The sequence below is a fragment of the Callionymus lyra genome, chromosome 1, assembly GCF_982586985.1.
Source record: "Callionymus lyra chromosome 1, fCalLyr1.hap1.1, whole genome shotgun sequence".
NCBI classification, from domain to species: domain Eukaryota; kingdom Metazoa; phylum Chordata; class Actinopteri; order Syngnathiformes; family Callionymidae; genus Callionymus; species Callionymus lyra.
The window spans coordinates 11,809,331-11,830,007 of record NC_141818.1 but is presented as its reverse complement, the minus strand read 5'-3'; the positions used below and the strand labels follow the sequence as shown (position 1 = coordinate 11,830,007).

Here is a 20,677-nt window from a genome sequence, read left to right as displayed (position 1 = left end):
TAACGTTTATGTGTCAAACTCAAAATTCTGTCCGCCAAGTCATTATCTGTGGCCCCTGGATGATTGGTTCTAAATCCAAGTAGTTATGGGTGTTCAAGCCTTCAAAATCCAAAGTCAATATTTCAATTTAACTCATACTTCTTGTTACATTTGGTTACGTTTGTTAGAGTTTGTTAGTACTTGTGGCTTGGATAGTTCAAGGATTTTGGCCCCTTCACGGGATTTACTTTGACACCGATGTCAACGAGTTGATGCACTAGGTAACTCCTACAACTTCTTTTGTTTGCCGACCTAAACCTGGAACAGGGTCATCATGCACGTGAGTCAAGAGTCGCGCAGGCTTCTCACTGCTACTCCTTAAAGATCAGAATCCATTTAGTCAATTCTTATAGATCCAGGAGGCAGAGAACAAGTTCTCAAAGGAGGCAAGTACATGAATGACGACGGCAGAAATCCCCTCAATACACACAGACTCAGTTATGAGTTCACTGAGAAGGACCAAGACGATAAAAAGTCATTTTATGTTTTTTGAAGGTGCTTTGTGTCATATTTTATAGCTTTATTCTAATTGTCAAAACAATCCATCAGGTGCTTTTATTTTCTCGGATGCTTTTCAAGAAGGGAAAAAGAAGGTCGAGATATTTTAAGTCGTCCAGCATGTCATAAGTGGAAGCAGCTGACAGCCATGAAGTGAGTGCAACAATGCAACAGCGTTACCATGTTTCCTTATCACGCGTAAGAGGTTTCGAGTGCGAGACCCTCCCCACGTTTCCACTCCACCCTGCCCCCCATGCGCCGAGGGTGCTGAGCATACCTCGTCCTCCTCTTCTTATCTCTGACAGGTTGTTTGGCATCACGAGTCTCCAGCAGCTGGACCGCCTCACTGACAACGCGCTGACCGGCGGTGTGGAAGGGGGTCTCCGCGGCCGTCGGACTGTGAAAGTGTGGGGGTGCAGACGGATACGTGTCACGGCTACACCTGCTCACTGAGCTTCACGGCTTCACTTGCTGCAGCGACAGGTATCTGTTGTTCCAGCGGCTCTTGTACAGTACATCGGTCCCGCTCTCTCTTTCTTTTGCCGGGGGTCAGAGGTTAAGCAGGCAGCTCTTCAGAGGTACTGTTCCTGCTTAACCCCACATCACTAGACTAAATCAGGCCAAGGCGAGGGGGGCGGTGGGTGTCAGAAGGGGCCCCCCGGCTCTGACGAATGGTCTGTCCCTCCTCAGTCTTCACGACAGTTGAGGCTCTCGCTTGAATCCTTTGAGGTTTCGAACTGGGCTGTACGAAGCCCCTGATTATACCCAATTATATAACATCGCCACGACCGTGTGTGTGTTTACTTGTGTCTGTGTGTGTGTATCTGTGTGTGTGTGTGATCTATACACTCTGTCTCAGACACACTGGTTGACCAGTGAATTGATGGAACGTTGATGATCAAAGGGCTTAAGTGGTGCTTATCGTTATCTCAACATATATGCCTGAGAACTCGCACACACACACACACACACACACACACACACACACACGTGCGTACCACCCACCCCCACACACACACATACACACAGTTTCAATTAAGTTCTTTCAACTGTTTTGTTTTATCTGTCACATTTTAATCCTTCAAATATTTATTGCTTAACATATAAGCAGGTTTCTAGACCAGGGTCACAAAGCGCTTGAACAATCAAAAACAATACACAGTTAAAATATATACTTTAAAAGGTCAAGACACATAAGACAAACACAGGAGTCCTAGAATATCAGGGAAAAGCCTGCACCACTAAAAATGTCTTAAGATGTTTCTTAAAGGAGTCAGTAGATCATCAAACACACAGAGAGAGGAAGATAGTTTCAAAGCTTAGGAGCAACAGTCTGGAAGGATTTCTCTCCTCTGGTCCTGAACCGTGTTCAGGAACCATCAGTAGATTCTGATCGACCTCAGAGCCCAAGCTGGGGTCTAAGGCTGGATCAGATCAGTGATGTAAGGAGGAGTCTGACCATGAATAGATCTGAAAGTAAGAACCAGAATTTTAAATTTGATCCTGAAAGAAACTGGAAGCCAGTGAAGAGTTTTAAGGATCGGAGAAATGTGAGTTCTTCTACTAGAGCAGGTCAGAATTCTCACTGCAGAGTTTTGTATTAACTGCAAGCGAATAAAGGTATGTTTAATTCTACTTTCTGGCAAACCATCATCACAGCTTTAAGCATGACATGAGGGAAAGGTGTCAGACAAATGGGGTTAGAGGTAGGATGGTCATTAGGTGTGTGTGAGCTTGGATGGGGGAACCAGGAGATTTATTGAATGTCCAGTATGAGGAAGTCCTAACGATGTCCTGTGTCATGTGATCTGAAGGGTCAGAAGACGTGATAGCACACGCTTAGTGCAGCCTAGGGGCCATTTGCGGCCCTTAATCAGATTTCATGTGTTCCACAGGCTTTTCATATACTGTATCTTTTAACCAGATAATGTAAATAACAATAATATCCAAGTCTATGCATAGGTTTCGCCTTTAAACAACCAGGGATATGCATGCAAAACAAGAATATTTCACATATTCTCAGTCCTGACCTGTGAATATTCTTTCATTTGTATTGCAAGTTTAACTGTGGATGTTCCTCTTTAACAAAAGTGTTAATGGCCATCCTAGTTTTTTTCTACCACGTTGTACTCTTATGGTCTCTTACAATCCCCATTTACTGGTGGGCTGAGTACCTCAGGCTTCCTCCCACATTCTTAAAACAGCTATAAAGTCTGAAATTGTTTCGGATTAGTAGATCTATACTTAATCTGCCTGGTTAGATTGTGTCCACTTCTCAATCTAAGTGGCTAGGATAGGCACCAGTCTTGGGTGGAGGCCAAGGAAAATGGATTAAAATATCACAGAATGTTCCATTTGTCGTAATGTTTTTGCCTGTTTATTGTAATGTAAGATCAAAGTAAGAAACAACCGGGTCTCAGGAATTGTTCTTTATCCTCTGCCCCATGGCCGGGTCTAGAAAAATATTTATGGGGTGTCATGAGGGGCCAGAAACCTTCGATGGTGGGGGTCAAACATCTTAAGACATTCTTATTTGTGCAGGCTTTTCCCTGATTTTCTGGGACTTCTGTGTTTATCTTATGTTTTCTTGGCCTTTTAACTTATATTTCTAAATTGTGTATATATAAACTGAATGTAATCAGTTTGATGAGCAATTGTATGTTCGCACTCCATAATAGATGCGTCTAAAACACGTCTAATCTTAAAAAGACGTAAAAAAGAGATATATTTCATAACTTTTATTTATTTTTGATGTCATTAATTTTTATATTCACTTTAATGCTTTTTAAGGGGCAATACATTCTAACAAACATGCCAAGAAAAACAAAATATGAAATCATAGGGACTAGTATTAAATAATTGAAGTAAACACAAGATAAAATTGTTAGTTTCTACATGATCTTTGACCTCAATGTGGTCAAACACAGCCAAAGGGTCGTGCTGCATTCACTGCAGTCGGACATTTGAGTCGCAAGATCGTAAATTGTTCTATTAGTCGCTTCGAATTGGGTATTAAGCAGGGGTGGCAAGGCTTTCTTTTTAGGGTGGCAGCACGGTAGATCCGGCCCTGCTCTGCCCAGCAACACAAAACCATTTCTCTCATCAGGACGAGCATTATTAAGAGACAAAGACGTATATAAAGCTTCTCTTACCACGGACTAAAACATTGATTTGAACATATAAATGTGTATTTGGAGATTGTGGCGAGACACTGAGAAATGCTTGCGAGATGTCCATCATTAGTGATGCCATTTCGTGTGGAATAAGTGGTCCGAGATGGAGTGTAATTGGGAAAAGTTGATTATGGTTCATGTCTATTGGGCCGACGGTGCTTTATCTCCGTGGCAGTAAAAGCCGACAGCTTGTGTCATTCGAGGCAGGAATATTTCCACCCGGGCTGTGATCATGTTTCAATGTTGGAGAGAGGCATTAAAGTCAGAGTATTTCTTTGTTCCTCTGCCTCTCCACACACGTTTGTCTGAGCCGTTGTTAAGCTTATGAGTGGGATGGATGCTTTATATCGCTCCAGCGAGGATCAATAACACTATGACATCACAGCTGCGAGGACCGTTACATATGATAGGAGGAAACCGAGGTTTATTTACACAATACGATCCATCCTTGCTGTTATTTAAAAGCCACGAGAACAAGCTAATGTTGTTAAGCACAGTGAAGTAACAAGAGCGCGACCGGGGCTAATTCGCCCCTAAATGAGAGTTTATGGCCGAAACCGCCCTGAAATCACTGATGTAGATCTTAATATGAGGATGAGTGCTGTCAAAGATAAGAGGCCAAAGAGGAGAGTGTGTACTTGTGTGTGCGGTTAGTTTGTGGGCTCTATCTTAAAGACAAAGGGACGGGGGCAAAGGTCAAACTAACAGCAGACAGGCCAGTCCCGGGTCAGAGGGCTCAGACTAACCTGATCAGCGGTCTCTGTTTATCCGAGAGCACCCCGATCCCCCATCGAGCTTATCTCTGACTTTCACTTTCAGGGAAACTCACGAGGAAGGTATTTTGGTAACGTGAGGACCATCTCCTTCGCCGCCCCCTTCCACGCAAAATGTTTGTGATGTGAGCCAGAATAATTGTTTTAACTCCTCACACGCCGCGATGGTCCCACGACCGGCCGCCACACACACATGACTGGGTGAAAAGGGGTAGAGGCGCTCCCTCAGTGGGTGGTGGTGGGGGCAGCGGGCCGTCATGGAGCCAATGTCCCGTCCGATTACAGCCGGAGGACCAGAGAGGCACGCTAATCTCAACCCCGAAACACAGGGAGAGAGAGAGGGAGGCGGGGCGGGGGGTCGCAGGAAAAACCTTCAAGGGACAAAGAAGCGCTACCGTAGAAACACACACACACACACACACACACACACACACACACATGCATTCTGGAAAGTCCTGTTCAATGAAAAGATTACATCCCGGGTCCCTGACCTCAGTCCGGACCCCTCGCTCAGGCACGACTCACAACATAATGATATCGCTGCCAGCACTGACTGCACACCAGCAGAAACACACACACAGTTTCTTATTGGACAAGAAAAACTACTTAACAGAAATATTAGGATAAACTTGATTTTCTTTTCCAGAGCGAGAATTGTTCTCTTTGCTTTATTTATATTAAAGAAGTGCAATGTAACATATTTTTGGTTTAGAATACATCTTTTCTTTAATGATTAGGGATTATAAAAATATCAATATGGCGATATATTGCGATGTTCTTTTGCTGTATCGATATTCGACAACTCTGTATCGATTTTTTTTAATTTTGGCTTCACAATTATATTTCATGTGTTACCACTTTATATAGATAGATCGCAATAGTGTGTAATAAATAAAATAATGATATATAGTCTAAAATTAACATAATTAACTTTATTAACCACGAGAACGCGGCGGTGATTTAGGACTAGGGGATACCGAATACCCTAGAATCAAGTACTTGAATATACCACAAATATATTCTTGTTCCCACAGTATCGCAACATTCAAATATTCTGAGCTTTGTTCATTTGTGTGTCGCAATTATATCTCTGGCTGCTAGATGGCAGAAGTCACCACTTCCTTCCCAGCTAAAGAATCGATTGAATCCTGCAAGATGCCCGCTATGACTGAGGACGAGAGGATACAGTCGACTCCAGCAGCTTTTCAACCTGATGTGTGGACAATTTTTGGTTACAAAGCGAATCAAAGCAGTTACGACTTCTATCAACAGTCATGTGGTCTGTTAATTCTGCAACACCAGAGTTAAGTACTCGACAATACTATAAACATATCCTTGTTCCTGCAGTATCGCAATATAACGTATCGATGCCCCGGTACCGTGATGCATATCGTATCGCCAGATTTTTGCCAAAACATACCCGTAGTATTGATACGATACATTTTGAAAATTCATGAATTACGCATTAGTCATAAGTGGATTAGACACATTTTCATATGAATGAATGAGTTACAGGAAAAGATAAAACAAAAAAGTGATGCAAAAAGAGCTTTTGTCTTGTTTTGTACACAGATTCACATGTGGTGCTGGGCAACAGTCCAATGAAGGAGCCACAACGTTGAAGTTACACTTTCCTCACACTGGGGGGAGCCCAAAAAAACTTTTCAATGCTTTAAGATAATGATTTTTCTTTTCATCGGAATAATTTTAAAAGAAAATCAATAATTGCAAAACCAAAGTATTCCTTCACTGGCAAACACAAGTGAGTATACAGTAAGTAGTAAATGTTTATCACTTATTTAACCCGATAGCTGCTCTCATGGCTTTGTCCATCAAATGTTTCCAAAAACAAGCCTCAGCAAGTTTTTATTGATACACTTCAAGTAACAAAGAGATATTGATAGTGAAAACCTGTTTTTCTAATCCACAAGATTTGAATGACCTTTAATGATCCTTTCCATTACTTGGAACAACTACTTTCCAAACACATTTTAGATATTGATATATTGTCTTTTTTTGAATGATTTTCTTTAACAAATGTATTTAATTTTTATTTAACTTAGGTTCCCAGTACTCGACCTCGTATGTAATGCTGTTAAATATATGTTTTGACTTTTAAAGTTGGATTAAAATGCAACAAATGCTCCACCACGGCTCATTATAGCGTGCGTGAGAAATGAGGTCTAATTAATTTTATTCATTTTCAAAGTCCCCTGGAGCTCAGCATCCTCTGTCAGCCTCTCTCCTGTTTGTTACCCTGCACTCTCTGGAGGCATGTAGCTCGCCGTGTACCGTCATGTCTGCAAACAGTCCCGACAAGACCACTGCTGTGAGACAAACACAAACATCAATACATAAACAAATCCTTTCATACACATCAGTTGCTCTAAACACTGCGCCCACATGAAGCACTCAGTCAGCCTCCTGTCAGAGCCCTTTGTTTGGCGGCGGCAGCAGCATTGTTTGCTTCATGCTCGCCGCAATTTTGTGATCGTGTCTCATTATTAATGGATGGTGTCAGAGAGTCGCCGTCCTCTCCGTCTGACAAGGCATTTGCATTTACACAGACTTCCTCTCAATATCGGTTTGCACCACAATGTTGACCTTTAATTATGGATACCAAAATGTTTGTTACTGCACCACTCTAGTGTGCGGTGTGTGTGTGTGTGTGTGTGTGTGTGTGTGTGTGTGTGTGTGTGTGTGTGTGTGTGTTGGTGTGTGTGGAAAGGGAAAATTGTCTTAATGTCTCAATGAATCTTGGTTAAGACATTAACTCACATTTTGCTTATTATCAAAGCAAATATTCTATATTTAGATGATCCATTAACTTGAATTAAAACATTTTATTTATTTATTTATATACTATTATTTTCTGCTACCTCGATTGCCAACGATATTGGCTGTTTCATATGAAACCAATCAAGTTACAACTATTAACTCAAAAGCATTTAAAAATTTAAACTAGCACTTTTTAAAATGAGATTTTGATTCAGTCAAATGAAAATATGACGAAAAGATAGTAAAATAGACATGTCTATAGTAAAATATTCCATCCCTTTTTATAGATTTGGTCTGTATGATGTATACATAAACTATTAAAAAAAACTCAGCCTCCTGTCAGAGCTCAACTATGGCCATATACATATGTTTATGTGAGATATTTATGCATGAGAAGGCATTCTTCAAAGCAACTTACCACTTACTTATTTTTTGTCCATTTACACACATTCACTCACTGATGGCAGTAGGCTGTGACGCAAAGGAGATAAGACTGGCTGAGTCTGTGCCTTCTTTTAAAATCTCTTTTAAAAACACACTTTAACAGACTGGCTTTTCTGTAATGTCGCCTTTTAACGCTTAACTGGTTTCATCAATGGGCTTTTACTCTCCTTTATTTTCAGTGTTTTTATCATTTTATTTAATGGAACGTGTGTTGTTTTATCTTGTTTTATTACTGTTCTGTTTTAATGTATTGTGTCATTTTTCACTGTAGTTGTTTGCTTTTATGTAAAGCACTTTGTAACTACCGTTAAAAAGTGATATATAAATAAAATGATTATTATTATTTCTCTCAGGAGCAATCGTGGTCAAGTGTCTTGATCAGGAACACAATGACAAATTAATATCCAGAGTTGGGATCGAACCCGCAACTTCTTCGGCCACAAGCCAATAACTCTACAGCAGAGGTGTGCAATTCAATTTCCTCTTGGGCCACATTATATACAGTGACTGTTCTCAGGGGCCAGCATGCCTATAGAAAGGAACAAAACCTAAAGATTTCAAATTAAAAAGATGTCGCCATAGGAATTTTCCTTTCTAAACATTTATTCAATGTACTTCAAAATGTACTTCACGTAAAATAAGTACTCGCAAAAATGACAAATAAAAAGGAGGAAAAAAGGCCTTGACTTGTTTTATGGTGTTTATTGATTTTAAAAAGGAATAACCAAACAAAATATATATATATATATTTACTTAGCTATCAGAGATATTTCTATAGGGTCATACTTAATAGCTTTGCTCTACAGTCTGAGCTATGTCAGATACAAAAAACATAATTCAAGGTTGGTGTGATTAGCATTTTCATAATTTGCACTTTCACTTCATTTTAGTATATAGATTTAAGCGGGTCAGTAAGTACTGGAAGGCAATAAGTACCGACAGGTTAAAATGCGTTCTAGTGCCTTCATAAGGCTTTCCATAGCAGTAGAAATGGTAATATGTTCCTTTCTTGGTATTGCACATTCTCAATATCCATCCCAACCTGCCTGCACTCTCTTCTTTACCTCCTATAATGCCTCTCTTAATATCTCTCTATCCACCTATTCCTTGTGCTCTTTAGCAAGTCATAGCCGGTTTTATTAAATGAGCTGAAAATAAACTTTTTTTAAATAGAAAGCCACTGAACCAGGTAATAGTTGGGCTGCTCGCTGCTCTTTGCATGTGTGCAGCAGATCCTGACATATTCACCCACCACCTTCTTGGCTGTTAAAAGGTCTGCTGGTGTTTACATGGGTGTGATGTCCCCATATCCTCAGCCTCACACTGCAGCTGCCAACTGACACAACATGCTTTTATTATAATAGCATCCTTGCATTAGTATTAATAGAGTACTGGCTGTGTGTGTGTGTGTATGTGTGTGTGTCAAGTCCTTCATTCATCAAAAATGAATACAGCTGCATCTCTGCCTGCAGTCATCGGTGTTGTTGTTTTCCCCTTCACTGCATTTAGGTTAAGCTTCCACTTCTCCCAATCATTTTCTGCTTGTATTAGTCTATTTGTGTGTCGGTGTGTGTGTGTGTGGGGGGGGGGGATTCTTGAGGAAACACACTTATGCACTCTCCTGATCTGGTGTCACCTCTTTGCCCCCACCTGGAGATGATTATTCAAAAAAAATAACAGCACATAATAATTCCATTATCTACGCTAATGTCACCTTTCCTTTCCAACCTCCTCTCATCCTTCCTTCGTCGGCTATTACATAAACATGTGATGTCTGTGGACACACCTGCCGCTCAAAGGTGATAACAAGTTTTGTGGTGGTGTCTCGGGACACACTGTCATCTATATCCAAGTGATCATGGAGGCTGTATTGCCCTTCATTCTAGAGCAGGGGTGGGCAATTAAAATTCTTCAAGGGGCCACATTAAATTCTGTGATTGTTGTTAGGGGCCGTCAAGCAAAAAGAAAAGACGAAAAAATCCCCCCCCAAAAAGGACATTCGTCATTAGGCCGTGACATTTATTAAGCTAAATTAGCTGCTATTTTATTCTTGTATAGATTTGTTTTTTTCAAAACATTTCTTCAATTAACTTGAAACAAATGTTTTGAGGGATTAATATATACACAAAAAAATTACACATAATAAGGAGGGAAGAGTTATGTGAAAATGTAAATTAATAATAAATACAAAATTCATTTGTTAATGCATTAGAACCATTTATACATGATCATACTTTGACATTACGAGGGCCGCATTAATAAAGTCAAAGGGCCGCATGTGGCCCCCGGGCCGCAATTTGCCCAGGTCTGTTCTAGAGGGACGTAATCATCGCCACCACATTAAAAAACCCGCTTCTCCTAATGTTTTTCCATAACCTGACGGATGGACTATTGAATACCATCATCATCAGAGACATTTGGATGCAATTTTTCTCTCTACAGAGTTACACCGATGACTCATTTCCTCCTCCTCCTTCTTTCACTCATGTTTCTGGATACTTATCATCATCACCTCATGTCCATCATCTTCTCCCCTCTCCAATAAATGAATACACTTGAATGTACTTCCTAGGATAAGTTTACTACCAATAATATCTTGCAAGAAAAACGCGCGAGTCACATATCATGATGGATAAGGAAGAGATTCATAACCAGTCGCAATGATTTCACACGTCCTTTATCCGGGATGTCTGCGAGTGTCACCGTGTGTCGGCCATGGTTCACGCCGGGCAACGTGATGTGTGTGAGGCTCGTGCGCTCTGAACATCAGCGAGGGCGAGGTGTGATACACTGTGACTTTTGTGCTCGACGAGAAAACATCACACATTCCTGGGGAAAAGAAATAACACGCCTGGGCTCTCCGGTGGTTCCTAGTGGCGTTCTGGAGACGACTGTTAAAATATTGAACCGCCAAGAGCGAAAGAGCTTCCTTATAGTAAAACAAAATATAATTTTATAGTGATATATATTGATATATGTTGGTACTATGGAACTGAGTATAGGTTGAGGTCGCCTCAAGAACAGATAAATTACACTGTACTGGTTATTGTTAGTTAAATAATCATTTTACATTTATTATTGTGGAATTATTTCTCCCTCTGATAAAGCAAGTGGTCATAATGTTATGGTGCATTTATCTACAATCAAAAAGTCAAACTGAGTTTAGAAAAAAAAGATAGTACTACAAATTGGGGATGTAAGAAAATATTGATACACTTAAATATCGCGATATTTCATGATATCATACAGTATAAGCATTTGTATCATTTTTATTTATTTTTTATTTAACAATTAACATGCAAATATTCTCAGCTTTTGTTCATTTTAGTGTCGCAATTAAATCTCTCGCCGCTAGATGGCAGCAGTCACTTTCTTCCCAGCTAAAGAATCAATGAAATCTTGCAAGATGCCCGAGATGACTGAGGACGAGTGGATACAGTCGACTCCAGCAGCCTTTCAAGCTGATTGAAAACAATTTTTGGTTTCAAAACGAATCAAAGCAGTTACGAATTTGTCAAGAGCCACGTGGTCTGTAAATTCTGCAACACCAGAGTACTTGGATAATACTACAAATATATACTTGTTCATACTGTATCACAATATATCGTATCGTGATACATATCGTGTTGTCAATTCACACCATTAGTAATGATACGCTTAATTTTGAAAATTCAGGAATCACACATAAGGGATTATTTTTACCAATTTGCAATATATCGCAATACATCGTAACGTTGACCCTGTATCGTGATACGCATATTAACGCAAGATTCTTCCAAAAATATATGGACACTAGAAACCCGGAAGTAAATATTCTCTATAGAATTATGCATATTAGACTTTATTTTATTATTTTTTACATTTTAAACTGGTGAAAACAGCAGGAATAAATCAACAATCGGATGCAGAAGACACAAGATGTCTAGGAATAAAACGCTGAACATCACGTGTCGTGGTAACCAGGACAGATTTATTTTATAGCTGCTGGTGGCGCTGCCTCCGAACGCGTCCGTTTCCATGGTAACCAGAGCTGCACAAAGAGAGAGCAAAAAAAAAAAAGTTTCTGAAATAAACTCGGACCGAAAAGCTGGACCTTGAAATATATAGCGTGTGAAAGCTGGAGACGTCCTCCAGACATGGACTCCAGACAGCCCGAGACTTCCCAGTGAGTTCGTAAAAAAAAAAAAAAAAAATCCAATCCAATCCTAGCAATTAATGTTGTAAACTTGAAAGTGTGTTAATTTAAACTTGTTCTGTCTGTGTTTTGGCAGCTTCGCGATGACCGGAAGCTGGATGTGCGACTGGACCGATGCTTTGATTCATTCACGGAGGAAGCGCCGCGAGCAGGAGAGCCTGTCAGCGGTGATTGAGGCGAGCAGACAGGTGACGAGCTAACTCATGCTAACATATGCTAACATATGCTAACGGGCTAACACCACAAATGATTGACGTTTGAGTCTCCAACGAGGAAAAAATGTGTTTAAATATTATTTCAAATGCTTCTCGTCTTACATAGTGGGTGTTTTAATATGTCTGGGAGGCTAAATGTAGCCTTTAGGGGTCTCAAGTTAGCATACACACTTGTTACATAACTGCACATATGCTGGAGGCCTGTTTTTTATTGACACTGCTCTTTTCCTTATATATTTTTGATTTAAAGTTACTCTAAATTTGGTTTTAATTCTAATATAGCTACACCAGAGGACATTAGCTTTAAAATAATAGACTCGAGATATTGTTTTCTTTTAATAACTATTGCACTTTTAAAGAAAAACTAGCTTTATTTTTAATTGTTGTTCATTACAAAGCGGTGGACTTTGCTTATGAAAAAACATCATATTTCCTTCATGTTTAATGAGTGTTTTTCTCCAGCTGTGTCGGCCTGTCTTTACGAGAGTAGACTCAGAGCTGGTTCTTTTAAAGAGGCCAAAAGACTACAGCACCACAAGATGGTTGTTTTTTTTTTGGTTCACTTGTGATTATAACTGTTTATAATCCACTAAACATGGGAAAAGTTCGTTTTAGAAGTTAAATATACAGTTTCTCTCTCTCTTGTTTCTTTGTCAGAAAACAGAACGTTTGGGACGTCTCAAAGATGAGCTGCGAAGAGATGCTGGGAGAACAAAAGGATTGAGCCTGAGCAGAGATATATCACAAAAAGTAAGTTTACTTACTACCCTTTCCTTGCTAGGTTTACAAATGAGGCTTAATTTTGTACCATCCAAATTTCGAGTTACAAATTCTCCCTTAATTGATTCATAGTTATAATTTTTTATTACTTGGAAATAGAATACATGTATTATTTTTTTATATACTTTATTTAATACATTGTTTTATTTAAAGAATAAAAAAGTATTTATCGATGAATAAAAAAATTAAAAGAAAAGTTTGTAGTTGAATAACTTTCTCCCCAGGTCTTACCCTATGTAGCTGGGACAGGCTCCTGCACTTATGATAACATAATGGTAATAAGCAAAAAAAAAAAGAGTGAATAAGTATTGTTAGTTTGATTTATCTTCATTCTATTTATTGTTTTTAAATACTTATATTTTAAGTTGATTATAAATTAGATACTTTATTTAGATAATTTATATGTATTGTTGACTAAAATGTTCATGAGTGTGAAGGTATTTTGTGGCCTCTCCAGGGTGTCCCTAGGTCTCACCCTGTGTAGCTGGGACAGGCTCCTGCCCCAAGACAATAAGTTATTTTTTATTTTGTTTAGATTAATGAAGAAAAAAAATACAAACTAATGACCCATATCAAAGTATCGAGGAAAATGTTTCCTTTTTCCACATTTAAAGGCGCTGTTAAAAAAACTAAAGCATGTTTTCCTCAACAAGGATAATGAGACGAAGCGTACGGTTGTAAAAGTGGAGAAGCAGAGGAGGGAGCTGGTCGGCTTGGAGGCAGAGCTGGAGAACCTTCAGGAAGAGCGAACTGAACTGGAGAAGAGAATCGAGCAGCAGCTGCGTGAGCTCCAGAGATATTCTCTGTTTCATGACTTTCTGCAACAGGTCATCCAAACAACAAAGGTTACATTTACTTCATTTTTTCCAACTAAAAAAAAAAAAATGTTAATTCGCAAAGTTTATTTTCTGATGATTTGCAAAATGTAGGTTAACCTAAAACCCTTAAAATCAATTTGACCTCGAATTTCAATGAATATTTCAAATAAATTGTTATAATTACACAAAAAGACATGAAGTTAATATGTACCTGTTTTCTTTTTTAAGTTTGAAAATGTCCAGGCCGTCACGGATTGTCTCGAGAATCTTCTTCACACCAGAGAGCACTTCAGTGTGAGGTTCAGTGAGGCGGACGAGCAGGTGAACCAGCAGAGAAAAGTTCTCCTGATGCAAGAGGAGCAGCATCGCCTGACCGTTCTGAGCAGGAACAACCAGCTGTTGCAGCTCCAGACCGAACTAGAGAAGACGTTTGCCGAGGCGGAATCCTGGGTACGAGACGCCACCGTTGAGATCACGCGTTGGAACGTTAGTCGAACAATTGTGTCTTTCATACACAGGACCGGGAGTGGAGTCGTATCCAGGAAAGTGCGACAAATGAAACACTTCTACTGGGTCAAATTAAAATGGCGACCTTGAATCTTTACGAGTTGACGTATGGAGTAGTGGAGGTCGGAGGAGACGGAGCTGTAGCCATGAGCGACACCGGGTCACAGCTGGACAAGGTTTGGGAGCATTACAGCCATTAGAAAAGTGACTGAAAATGAAGAAAAACTTCTGTTTCTCTTTCACAGATTAGCATTTTCATCCAGGACCATGATGACATTGTGAAGCGGGAAAAGAATTGCACATGATAACTGCTAGTTTATTTTATTTATAGATTGATCCTTTGTGATTCCCTGGATATACTTAATAAATACAGCACCTGCCAGATATAGAGGTTTTAATTCTTCTTTGTAGGGACCATAGTCAAAAAGGGCTGTGTTGTAATCCAATTTAAGACAAATCTGAATTTGTCTTTGTGGAGTTTGGATTTTCTCACACTGATCGTGAGTGTTTCCTTCCTAAAACATGTTCATTATGACCTCAAATTGTCTGTTGATACAGTACGTCTTGATTTGGTGCCTTTTGCTTGATTGAAACCAAACAAACTTTCACTTTGACATCATCTTTTTATGTACGAAAGCAACAGTTTTGTTAATCCACACATTTTATTATCCGCTCTGGTGTAGTTGGAAACCTGTACACTTATTTGTCCTCAACAACACAACTGAAAATCACGTTGTAATGAAACATCGAAAAGAAAAAACATCTGCTTAAGTTATCATTTCTTTCCTTTCTTCCCTTTCCCCTTGCCTTTCCCCTTCCCCTTCTGTTTGGGGTTCTTCGCAGCATGGCGAGCGCGGTAGTCTCTCCAGTAGGCCTGGATCAAGAGAGCAGCCTTCGTCTTCCTCTCCAGCTCCTTCAGCTCCGCCTGTCGCTTCTCTTCCAACTGTCGCTTCCTCTCCATGATCATGTTGTACTCCACCTCCAGGACCGCGAACGGCTCCGCCAGCATCCCCAGCTCCTCTTCCTCGTTTTGATACTGTTTTTCACATTTTTCCAGTTCGGCCTGTTTTGAAAGATGGCACATTGGTTGGCAGGAGACTTTACCATTGGAAGGCTTGAGGTCAGAGCAAGAGGCATCGAAAGACAAGTTAAGTCCACGTGCTTCAACTCAAGTTTGGTCAGTTATAGGGATTTGATTTATTTATTTATGAGTCAAACAACATTGTCCTCTACAGTCGAGTGACTTCTTGTTAAAAGGGGAAATGCTGTCTCCTAGTGGTGTGGCTGGATATGGCAGGGGTGGAATGCCAGGAGCGTCATAATTAGGTGGTAAATAGACAGGAAAAAGCCATATATCATTGACACCCATGTATACAGCTAATGGTAAAAAACCACAAGTGTTTTGAATTTTATTGAATTTCCTCATATAAAAATTAAAAAATTAGAATTGAAATGTAGTTTTTAGGTGCTTTTTGTGGCTGTTACAGAAGTGGGCAACAGAGGGATTTATAATCCATCTGTCTGTCTGTCCGTCCGTCCAAAATTAAATGCATTGAAAAAAAAACTAAAATAACTATGCCATTTAAATACAATATAACCGTGCAACATCATTACTTTTTTATTTCAATATAATCTCAATATTTTTCAAAAAGTTTTCTGAGAGGCAAGAAATATTCACCAAAAGGACAAAGAACAAATGGGGAACAAAAAACGTAAGCAAGTTGTATTAAGAGTTAATTATGATAATAAATACAAAGTGGATTTTTTTTTAGGTATCACTGTCAGAAACATTATCTATAAACTACATGTTCTACGAGGATCAGTTTTACTCTGATATCTGGGCCATATAAATACAGACAAAAGGCCACACTTTTCCCACTTCTGAGCTATTATGATAGGATAGGATTAATGTTGGAATAGGTACATGTAAAGTCCTGTCACCTGGACCATGTCCAGAAGGTCTGTAATCTTTAGACACGATATGAATTAAGTGTAAAGGAAATCTCATAGTATCAAGAAATGTAGTTTTTACCTGATTCTCCTCCATTCTTTCATCAAAATCATTGAGGAATTCTTCAATTTCCACCTCTTTTCTTTCAATGTTCTATAAAAAAGAATGGGGGAAATATTGTTTTGATATTAACAACATTTGAATCAATATTTAATTTGATCTAGTGACCTCTTGAAGTTCCTTTATGGTCTTTTTGTTCTCAGCAATCAATTTGTTGAGCTGCACGGTGAGCCCGTCGTTTTCCTTCTTCGTTCCCGCCTGCTTTACTTCCGATGTTTTAATGCACGTCTGACAATGCTCGTCGGATGGAGGCGGCAGACCCATGTCCTTTTTGCCATCATCCTGGAGTCGACTGTCCAAAAGTTTGATTTCATCACTTTTTTCGGAAATCTGAAAACACAATGAAAATTCCAGATTTTACAAGTTAGACCAGCAGAAGCTTTGGTTTGAATCCTCACCTGTGAGTCTACTTTTTTGATGATATCGGTCATCTCTGACTCCAGCTTAACAATGTCCTCCATGGCTTTAAGTGTGCACGAGGGCGCTTGTTTGCGTAAAAGGAACTGAAGCTCTTCATCTGGGCTGTTCTTCAATCTTTCGATCATCTGCTTGTGAAACTTCCTGAGCCCCGCGAGGAACAGGCCTTCCTGTCCCGTACATGTCTTTGTTTTTAAACCAAAAATGGCTTCAGGATTAGCTTGGAAACATTTAAAGATATTTCTGATGGAGTCCATGAAGTCTCTGTCCAGCCTGATGCCGTCTCCTTCCCCATATCCTTCAAATATCTCCACCCCAGAATATCCCTTGAATCCATCCTGGGCTTCAAGTCTTTCCGCCACCGTCTGATGCGAGTCAAGCAACGCCATTAAATCTTTGTCGTCCACGCTCGGAACAGTGTCCAGGTGCATGAAAGACACACGAGTCACGGCGATCTCAATGTTGGTGATGAAGCTATGGAGCGTGTTTGAGATTTGTTGGGCCTCCACTGAGAGCAGAAGGTTGCGCGGTAACTTGCTCCCACCGTCCTTGAAGTTACTCCTTGACTTCTGCAGGAGGGACACCTGACGGGTCATCTTCTCGGAGAGCATCTCGATCTCCTCCATGGACAGAACCATGCTGATGGTGGGAGAAACAAACACAAATGTTCAATTATTGGTAAATAAAATAAGAGATGTTTAGGTTTGATTGACAATGTCACACTTACATCTCCTCCTTCTTCTCTTCATCTTGTGTCTCTAGTTCGCCTTTCTTCTTGGGCTTCTTCTTTTTATTTGTTGGCATGATCGCTGGATTAAGTCCTTTTCAGTGAAGTAGTGTGAATGTTTTTTTAACAATTGTATTTCTTCCTGCTCACTGCCAACATTGTATCAATGTGCTGATATTTCTACAGTTACAGAGTTAAACATGTTTATTGACACAACTGTATATTGACTCGCGGTGACTGATGTTGAGCTATTATTGAAATCTGGAGAATGGAGCAACAAAGAGCTCGTCTATGAAACCAAACAAAGGGTAAAGTCAACTAGTCAGGAGTAATTAAGACACAATAAAGCTTTATTCTTACATAATTAAAGTGAACAACTGGCACAACCTGTATTAGTTACAGACACAATTTATTTGAAATAGAAGTCAGTGAGAGTCATAAGAGGGCTCTTAAGCATCTGATTTTATTACTTTTGTGTACAGTAGAGAGCAAATGATAAAGGTAGCTCTCGGCCCTTTTTGTTATTATTGATTGACAGACTGAGAGATGAGGTTAGTCACAAGAAGTGGACCATGATGTTTGCCGATGAGATAGTAATCTGTACAGTATGGTGGAGGTGAGCTAGAGAAGAGTAAAGATGGGAAGGTGAAGAAAAGAGTGCAGTTAGGGTGGATGAGAATTAAAGGGTTTTTACTAAATGTCCATTTTTCTGCTTACTTTTTAAAATCTTATCTTTGTTTGTGCAACACCCTGGTCTTCCTTTCTTTCTTTTTCGTCTTGCTCTTTTTGACTTTTGACTTCCTCTTCAACGTGTTGCGCGTGGAGAGTCCTCTCCAGTGGGCCTGGATCACAACCGCTGCCTTTGACTTCAACTTCAGCTCCTTCAATTCCTCCTGTCGCCGTTGTTCCGACTGTCGACGGCGCTCCATCACCAGATCGTACTCTTTCTCCAGGACAGCGTACGGTTTCTCCAGCCGCTGGATCTCTCCTTCCTCTTGTCTCAACAGAGTTTGAACTTTCTCCAGTTTAGCCTGAGAGAGTTAAGAAGGCGATTAACACTTTTAAGAAAAAGCTTTAAGTCCAGAGCTGAGAAACCAGCGAGATAATATACTTTTACGTTGGTAAACTATATCAGAATACTGTTATAGAAACGGTTTACAGTTAGCTAATGACCCAAGATGATAGCAGCATCTGAAAGTCTGGGTTAAAAATGCTCAAATTGCTCATCCATAGTAAATAAATATTCATAAAAAATAGAAAATAATAGATGGTTACCTGATTTTCTTCAATCTTCTCATCAAAGTCATGAAGAAATTCTTCTATTTCCAGTTCAATTCTTTCATTTTTCTGAAAGAGATTAACGCTTTTAATAGTGGCTTTGTAAACACACACTAAAGAGCATTTGACAATATGTCAAAGTCATTATATATGGCCCACAAGATGAGTTTCTCAAAATCAAAGTAGATAAATGTTATATATGCTAGTGTTAAAGATAAGCTACTCTTCAGAGATCATGCTTATAGTTAGTTTTAAAAAATTCGGCCCTAGTTTGTGAAAAGAATTTGGGCCCCTGTGTGATTAAATATGAAATAGTTCCTATATAACATCATATTTTTGTGTTTGATGTGTGTTTCTTTTGTCTCTATTTTAAATATAATTCCCTGCTTGCCTCACTGTGATGAATCTGCCACATCCTTTAAGCTGTTGACGCTCCAAACCTCTCTTGTCACACGTCTTCACCTCCCACGACCATATCAACATCACAATTCATCAACTATATAAGACTATATGTATATAAAACAGTTAAAAAAATGTGTGAGTTTATTTGAATGTCTGTAAGAAAAGATTTACCTCTTGAAGTTCTCTTTCTTCATCTTTGTTTTTGAGGATCAAACTCTTGAGCTGAACGCCGAGCTCGTCTGTTTCCTTCTGTGTCGCCGCTCGCCGTATGTCTGAAGACTTGATGTGTGACTGGCAATGATCGTCTGATATCACGGGCAGTTCCTTTGTGTCGTCCTCCTGCAGTTGACTCTCCAGGATATTGATCTCTTCATTTGTTTCTTCGGCCTGTGATACAACATTTTAATTGCACATGACATGTTGACATGTTGAACTTTTCATTGACGCCCTGCAGCAGTGGATTTCTCACCTTCAAGTCCACCGTCTTGATAAGAGCAGACATCTCTTCTTCAAGTTTGTTGACATCTCTGAGCTTCTGTGCTGTGGACGACGGTTGCGGCACATGCAGCAACTGATGAAGTCCTTCGTCCGGGTTGGTCTTCAATCTCTCAACAGTGTGCTTGTGAAAACTTTTGAGCGCTCCAGTCAGCACTTCCCCTCTCCCTAACACGAGACTACCTTCTGTTCTTTTCAAATCAAAAATATCTCCTGGATTAGCTCTGAAATGCTTGAACAAAGTCCTAACGGATTTCATCAAGTCTTTCTCCAGCTGAGCTTCTTTTCCAACGTCTCTCTGTGTTCTTTCTAAATCTAGTCTTTTAACCAACACCTGATGCTCTTGAAGGGATTTTTTCATTTCTTCATCGTCCATTTTCAGAGCATCATCTGCATGTAAGAAAGCAAAACGACTCACTGCTAACTCAATGTCAGTGATGAAGCTTTGCAGTGTGTCGGAGATCTGCTGAGCCTCCACTGAGAGCAGGAAACTGCATGGAAGTTTGTTGCTGTCATCCCCTTGTTGATCATTTCTCTTCCGCAGAAGGACAACCTGGCGAGAAATCTTCTCTGCTGCAACTTGGATTTGCTCCGTAGACACATTCATACTGAAAAAAACAAAAATGATATTCCAAATAAAATTGAATTAGAGTTTTAATGGCAAGTTAAACGTTTTTAAAATACACGTATAATAACATAAAAACATGTATTTTATTCATTTTGTTGATGGGATGCTGCATCCTTACGTTTTATCCTACCTAGGCACTTCTAGGTGTAAAAAAAACCCCTGCAAATATGAATCTAAAGTGAGACGTGTGTGTTTAATCCATGTGAAAGCCACTTTTAAGAGCTCATAACACACAAAAAGAATCACAAATAACTCTCCTGTGTCATTTTTAAACAAACACAAATGTGTGTTGCAACGTCAGAGATGCATATTGTGAGTATGCGATTGATTGATAGTAAGTAAGTAATGGTTATTTCTATGTTATCATTATTATCCTTATTTATTATTTTTAGTCCATTGTGTCCAGAATTTACCCCGATCAATATTCCCTTGCATAAAA

General features: G+C 39.6%; 3 protein-coding genes across 3 annotated transcripts; 1 reads left to right on the top strand and 2 right to left on the bottom strand.

Moving 5' to 3' along the window:
* Nucleotides 1-11,623: 11,623 nt before the first annotated feature.
* On the top strand, nt 11,624-14,608 carry LOC148087991 (coiled-coil domain-containing protein 42 homolog). Its single transcript, XM_087801284.1, has 7 exons — nt 11,624-11,870; nt 11,977-12,088; nt 12,773-12,865; nt 13,549-13,740; nt 13,942-14,163; nt 14,232-14,396; nt 14,466-14,608. The coding sequence occupies exons 1-7, from the start codon at nt 11,842-11,844 to the stop codon at nt 14,523-14,525; spliced, it is 873 nt and encodes a 290-aa protein (XP_087657410.1). The 5' UTR covers nt 11,624-11,841; the 3' UTR covers nt 14,526-14,608.
* A 335-nt stretch (nt 14,609-14,943) lies between these two features.
* Nucleotides 14,944-17,671, bottom strand: LOC148087990 (dynein regulatory complex subunit 10-like). The gene is made up of 5 exons (XM_087801166.1): nt 17,436-17,671; nt 16,690-17,347; nt 16,400-16,621; nt 16,253-16,324; nt 14,944-15,283 (listed from the first exon to the last, which is right to left on the bottom strand). Exons 1-5 carry the CDS (start codon nt 17,510-17,512, stop codon nt 14,996-14,998), a joined length of 1,317 nt encoding a protein of 438 aa, XP_087657292.1. The 5' UTR covers nt 17,513-17,671; the 3' UTR covers nt 14,944-14,995.
* Nucleotides 17,672-18,116: 445 nt separating this feature from the next.
* Nucleotides 18,117-20,217, bottom strand: LOC148087989 (dynein regulatory complex subunit 10-like). Its single transcript, XM_087801052.1, has 4 exons — nt 19,585-20,217; nt 19,287-19,502; nt 18,711-18,782; nt 18,117-18,466 (listed from the first exon to the last, which is right to left on the bottom strand). Exons 1-4 carry the CDS (start codon nt 20,215-20,217, stop codon nt 18,164-18,166), a joined length of 1,224 nt encoding a protein of 407 aa, XP_087657178.1. The 3' UTR covers nt 18,117-18,163.
* Between the last annotated feature and the right edge of the window lie 460 nt (nt 20,218-20,677).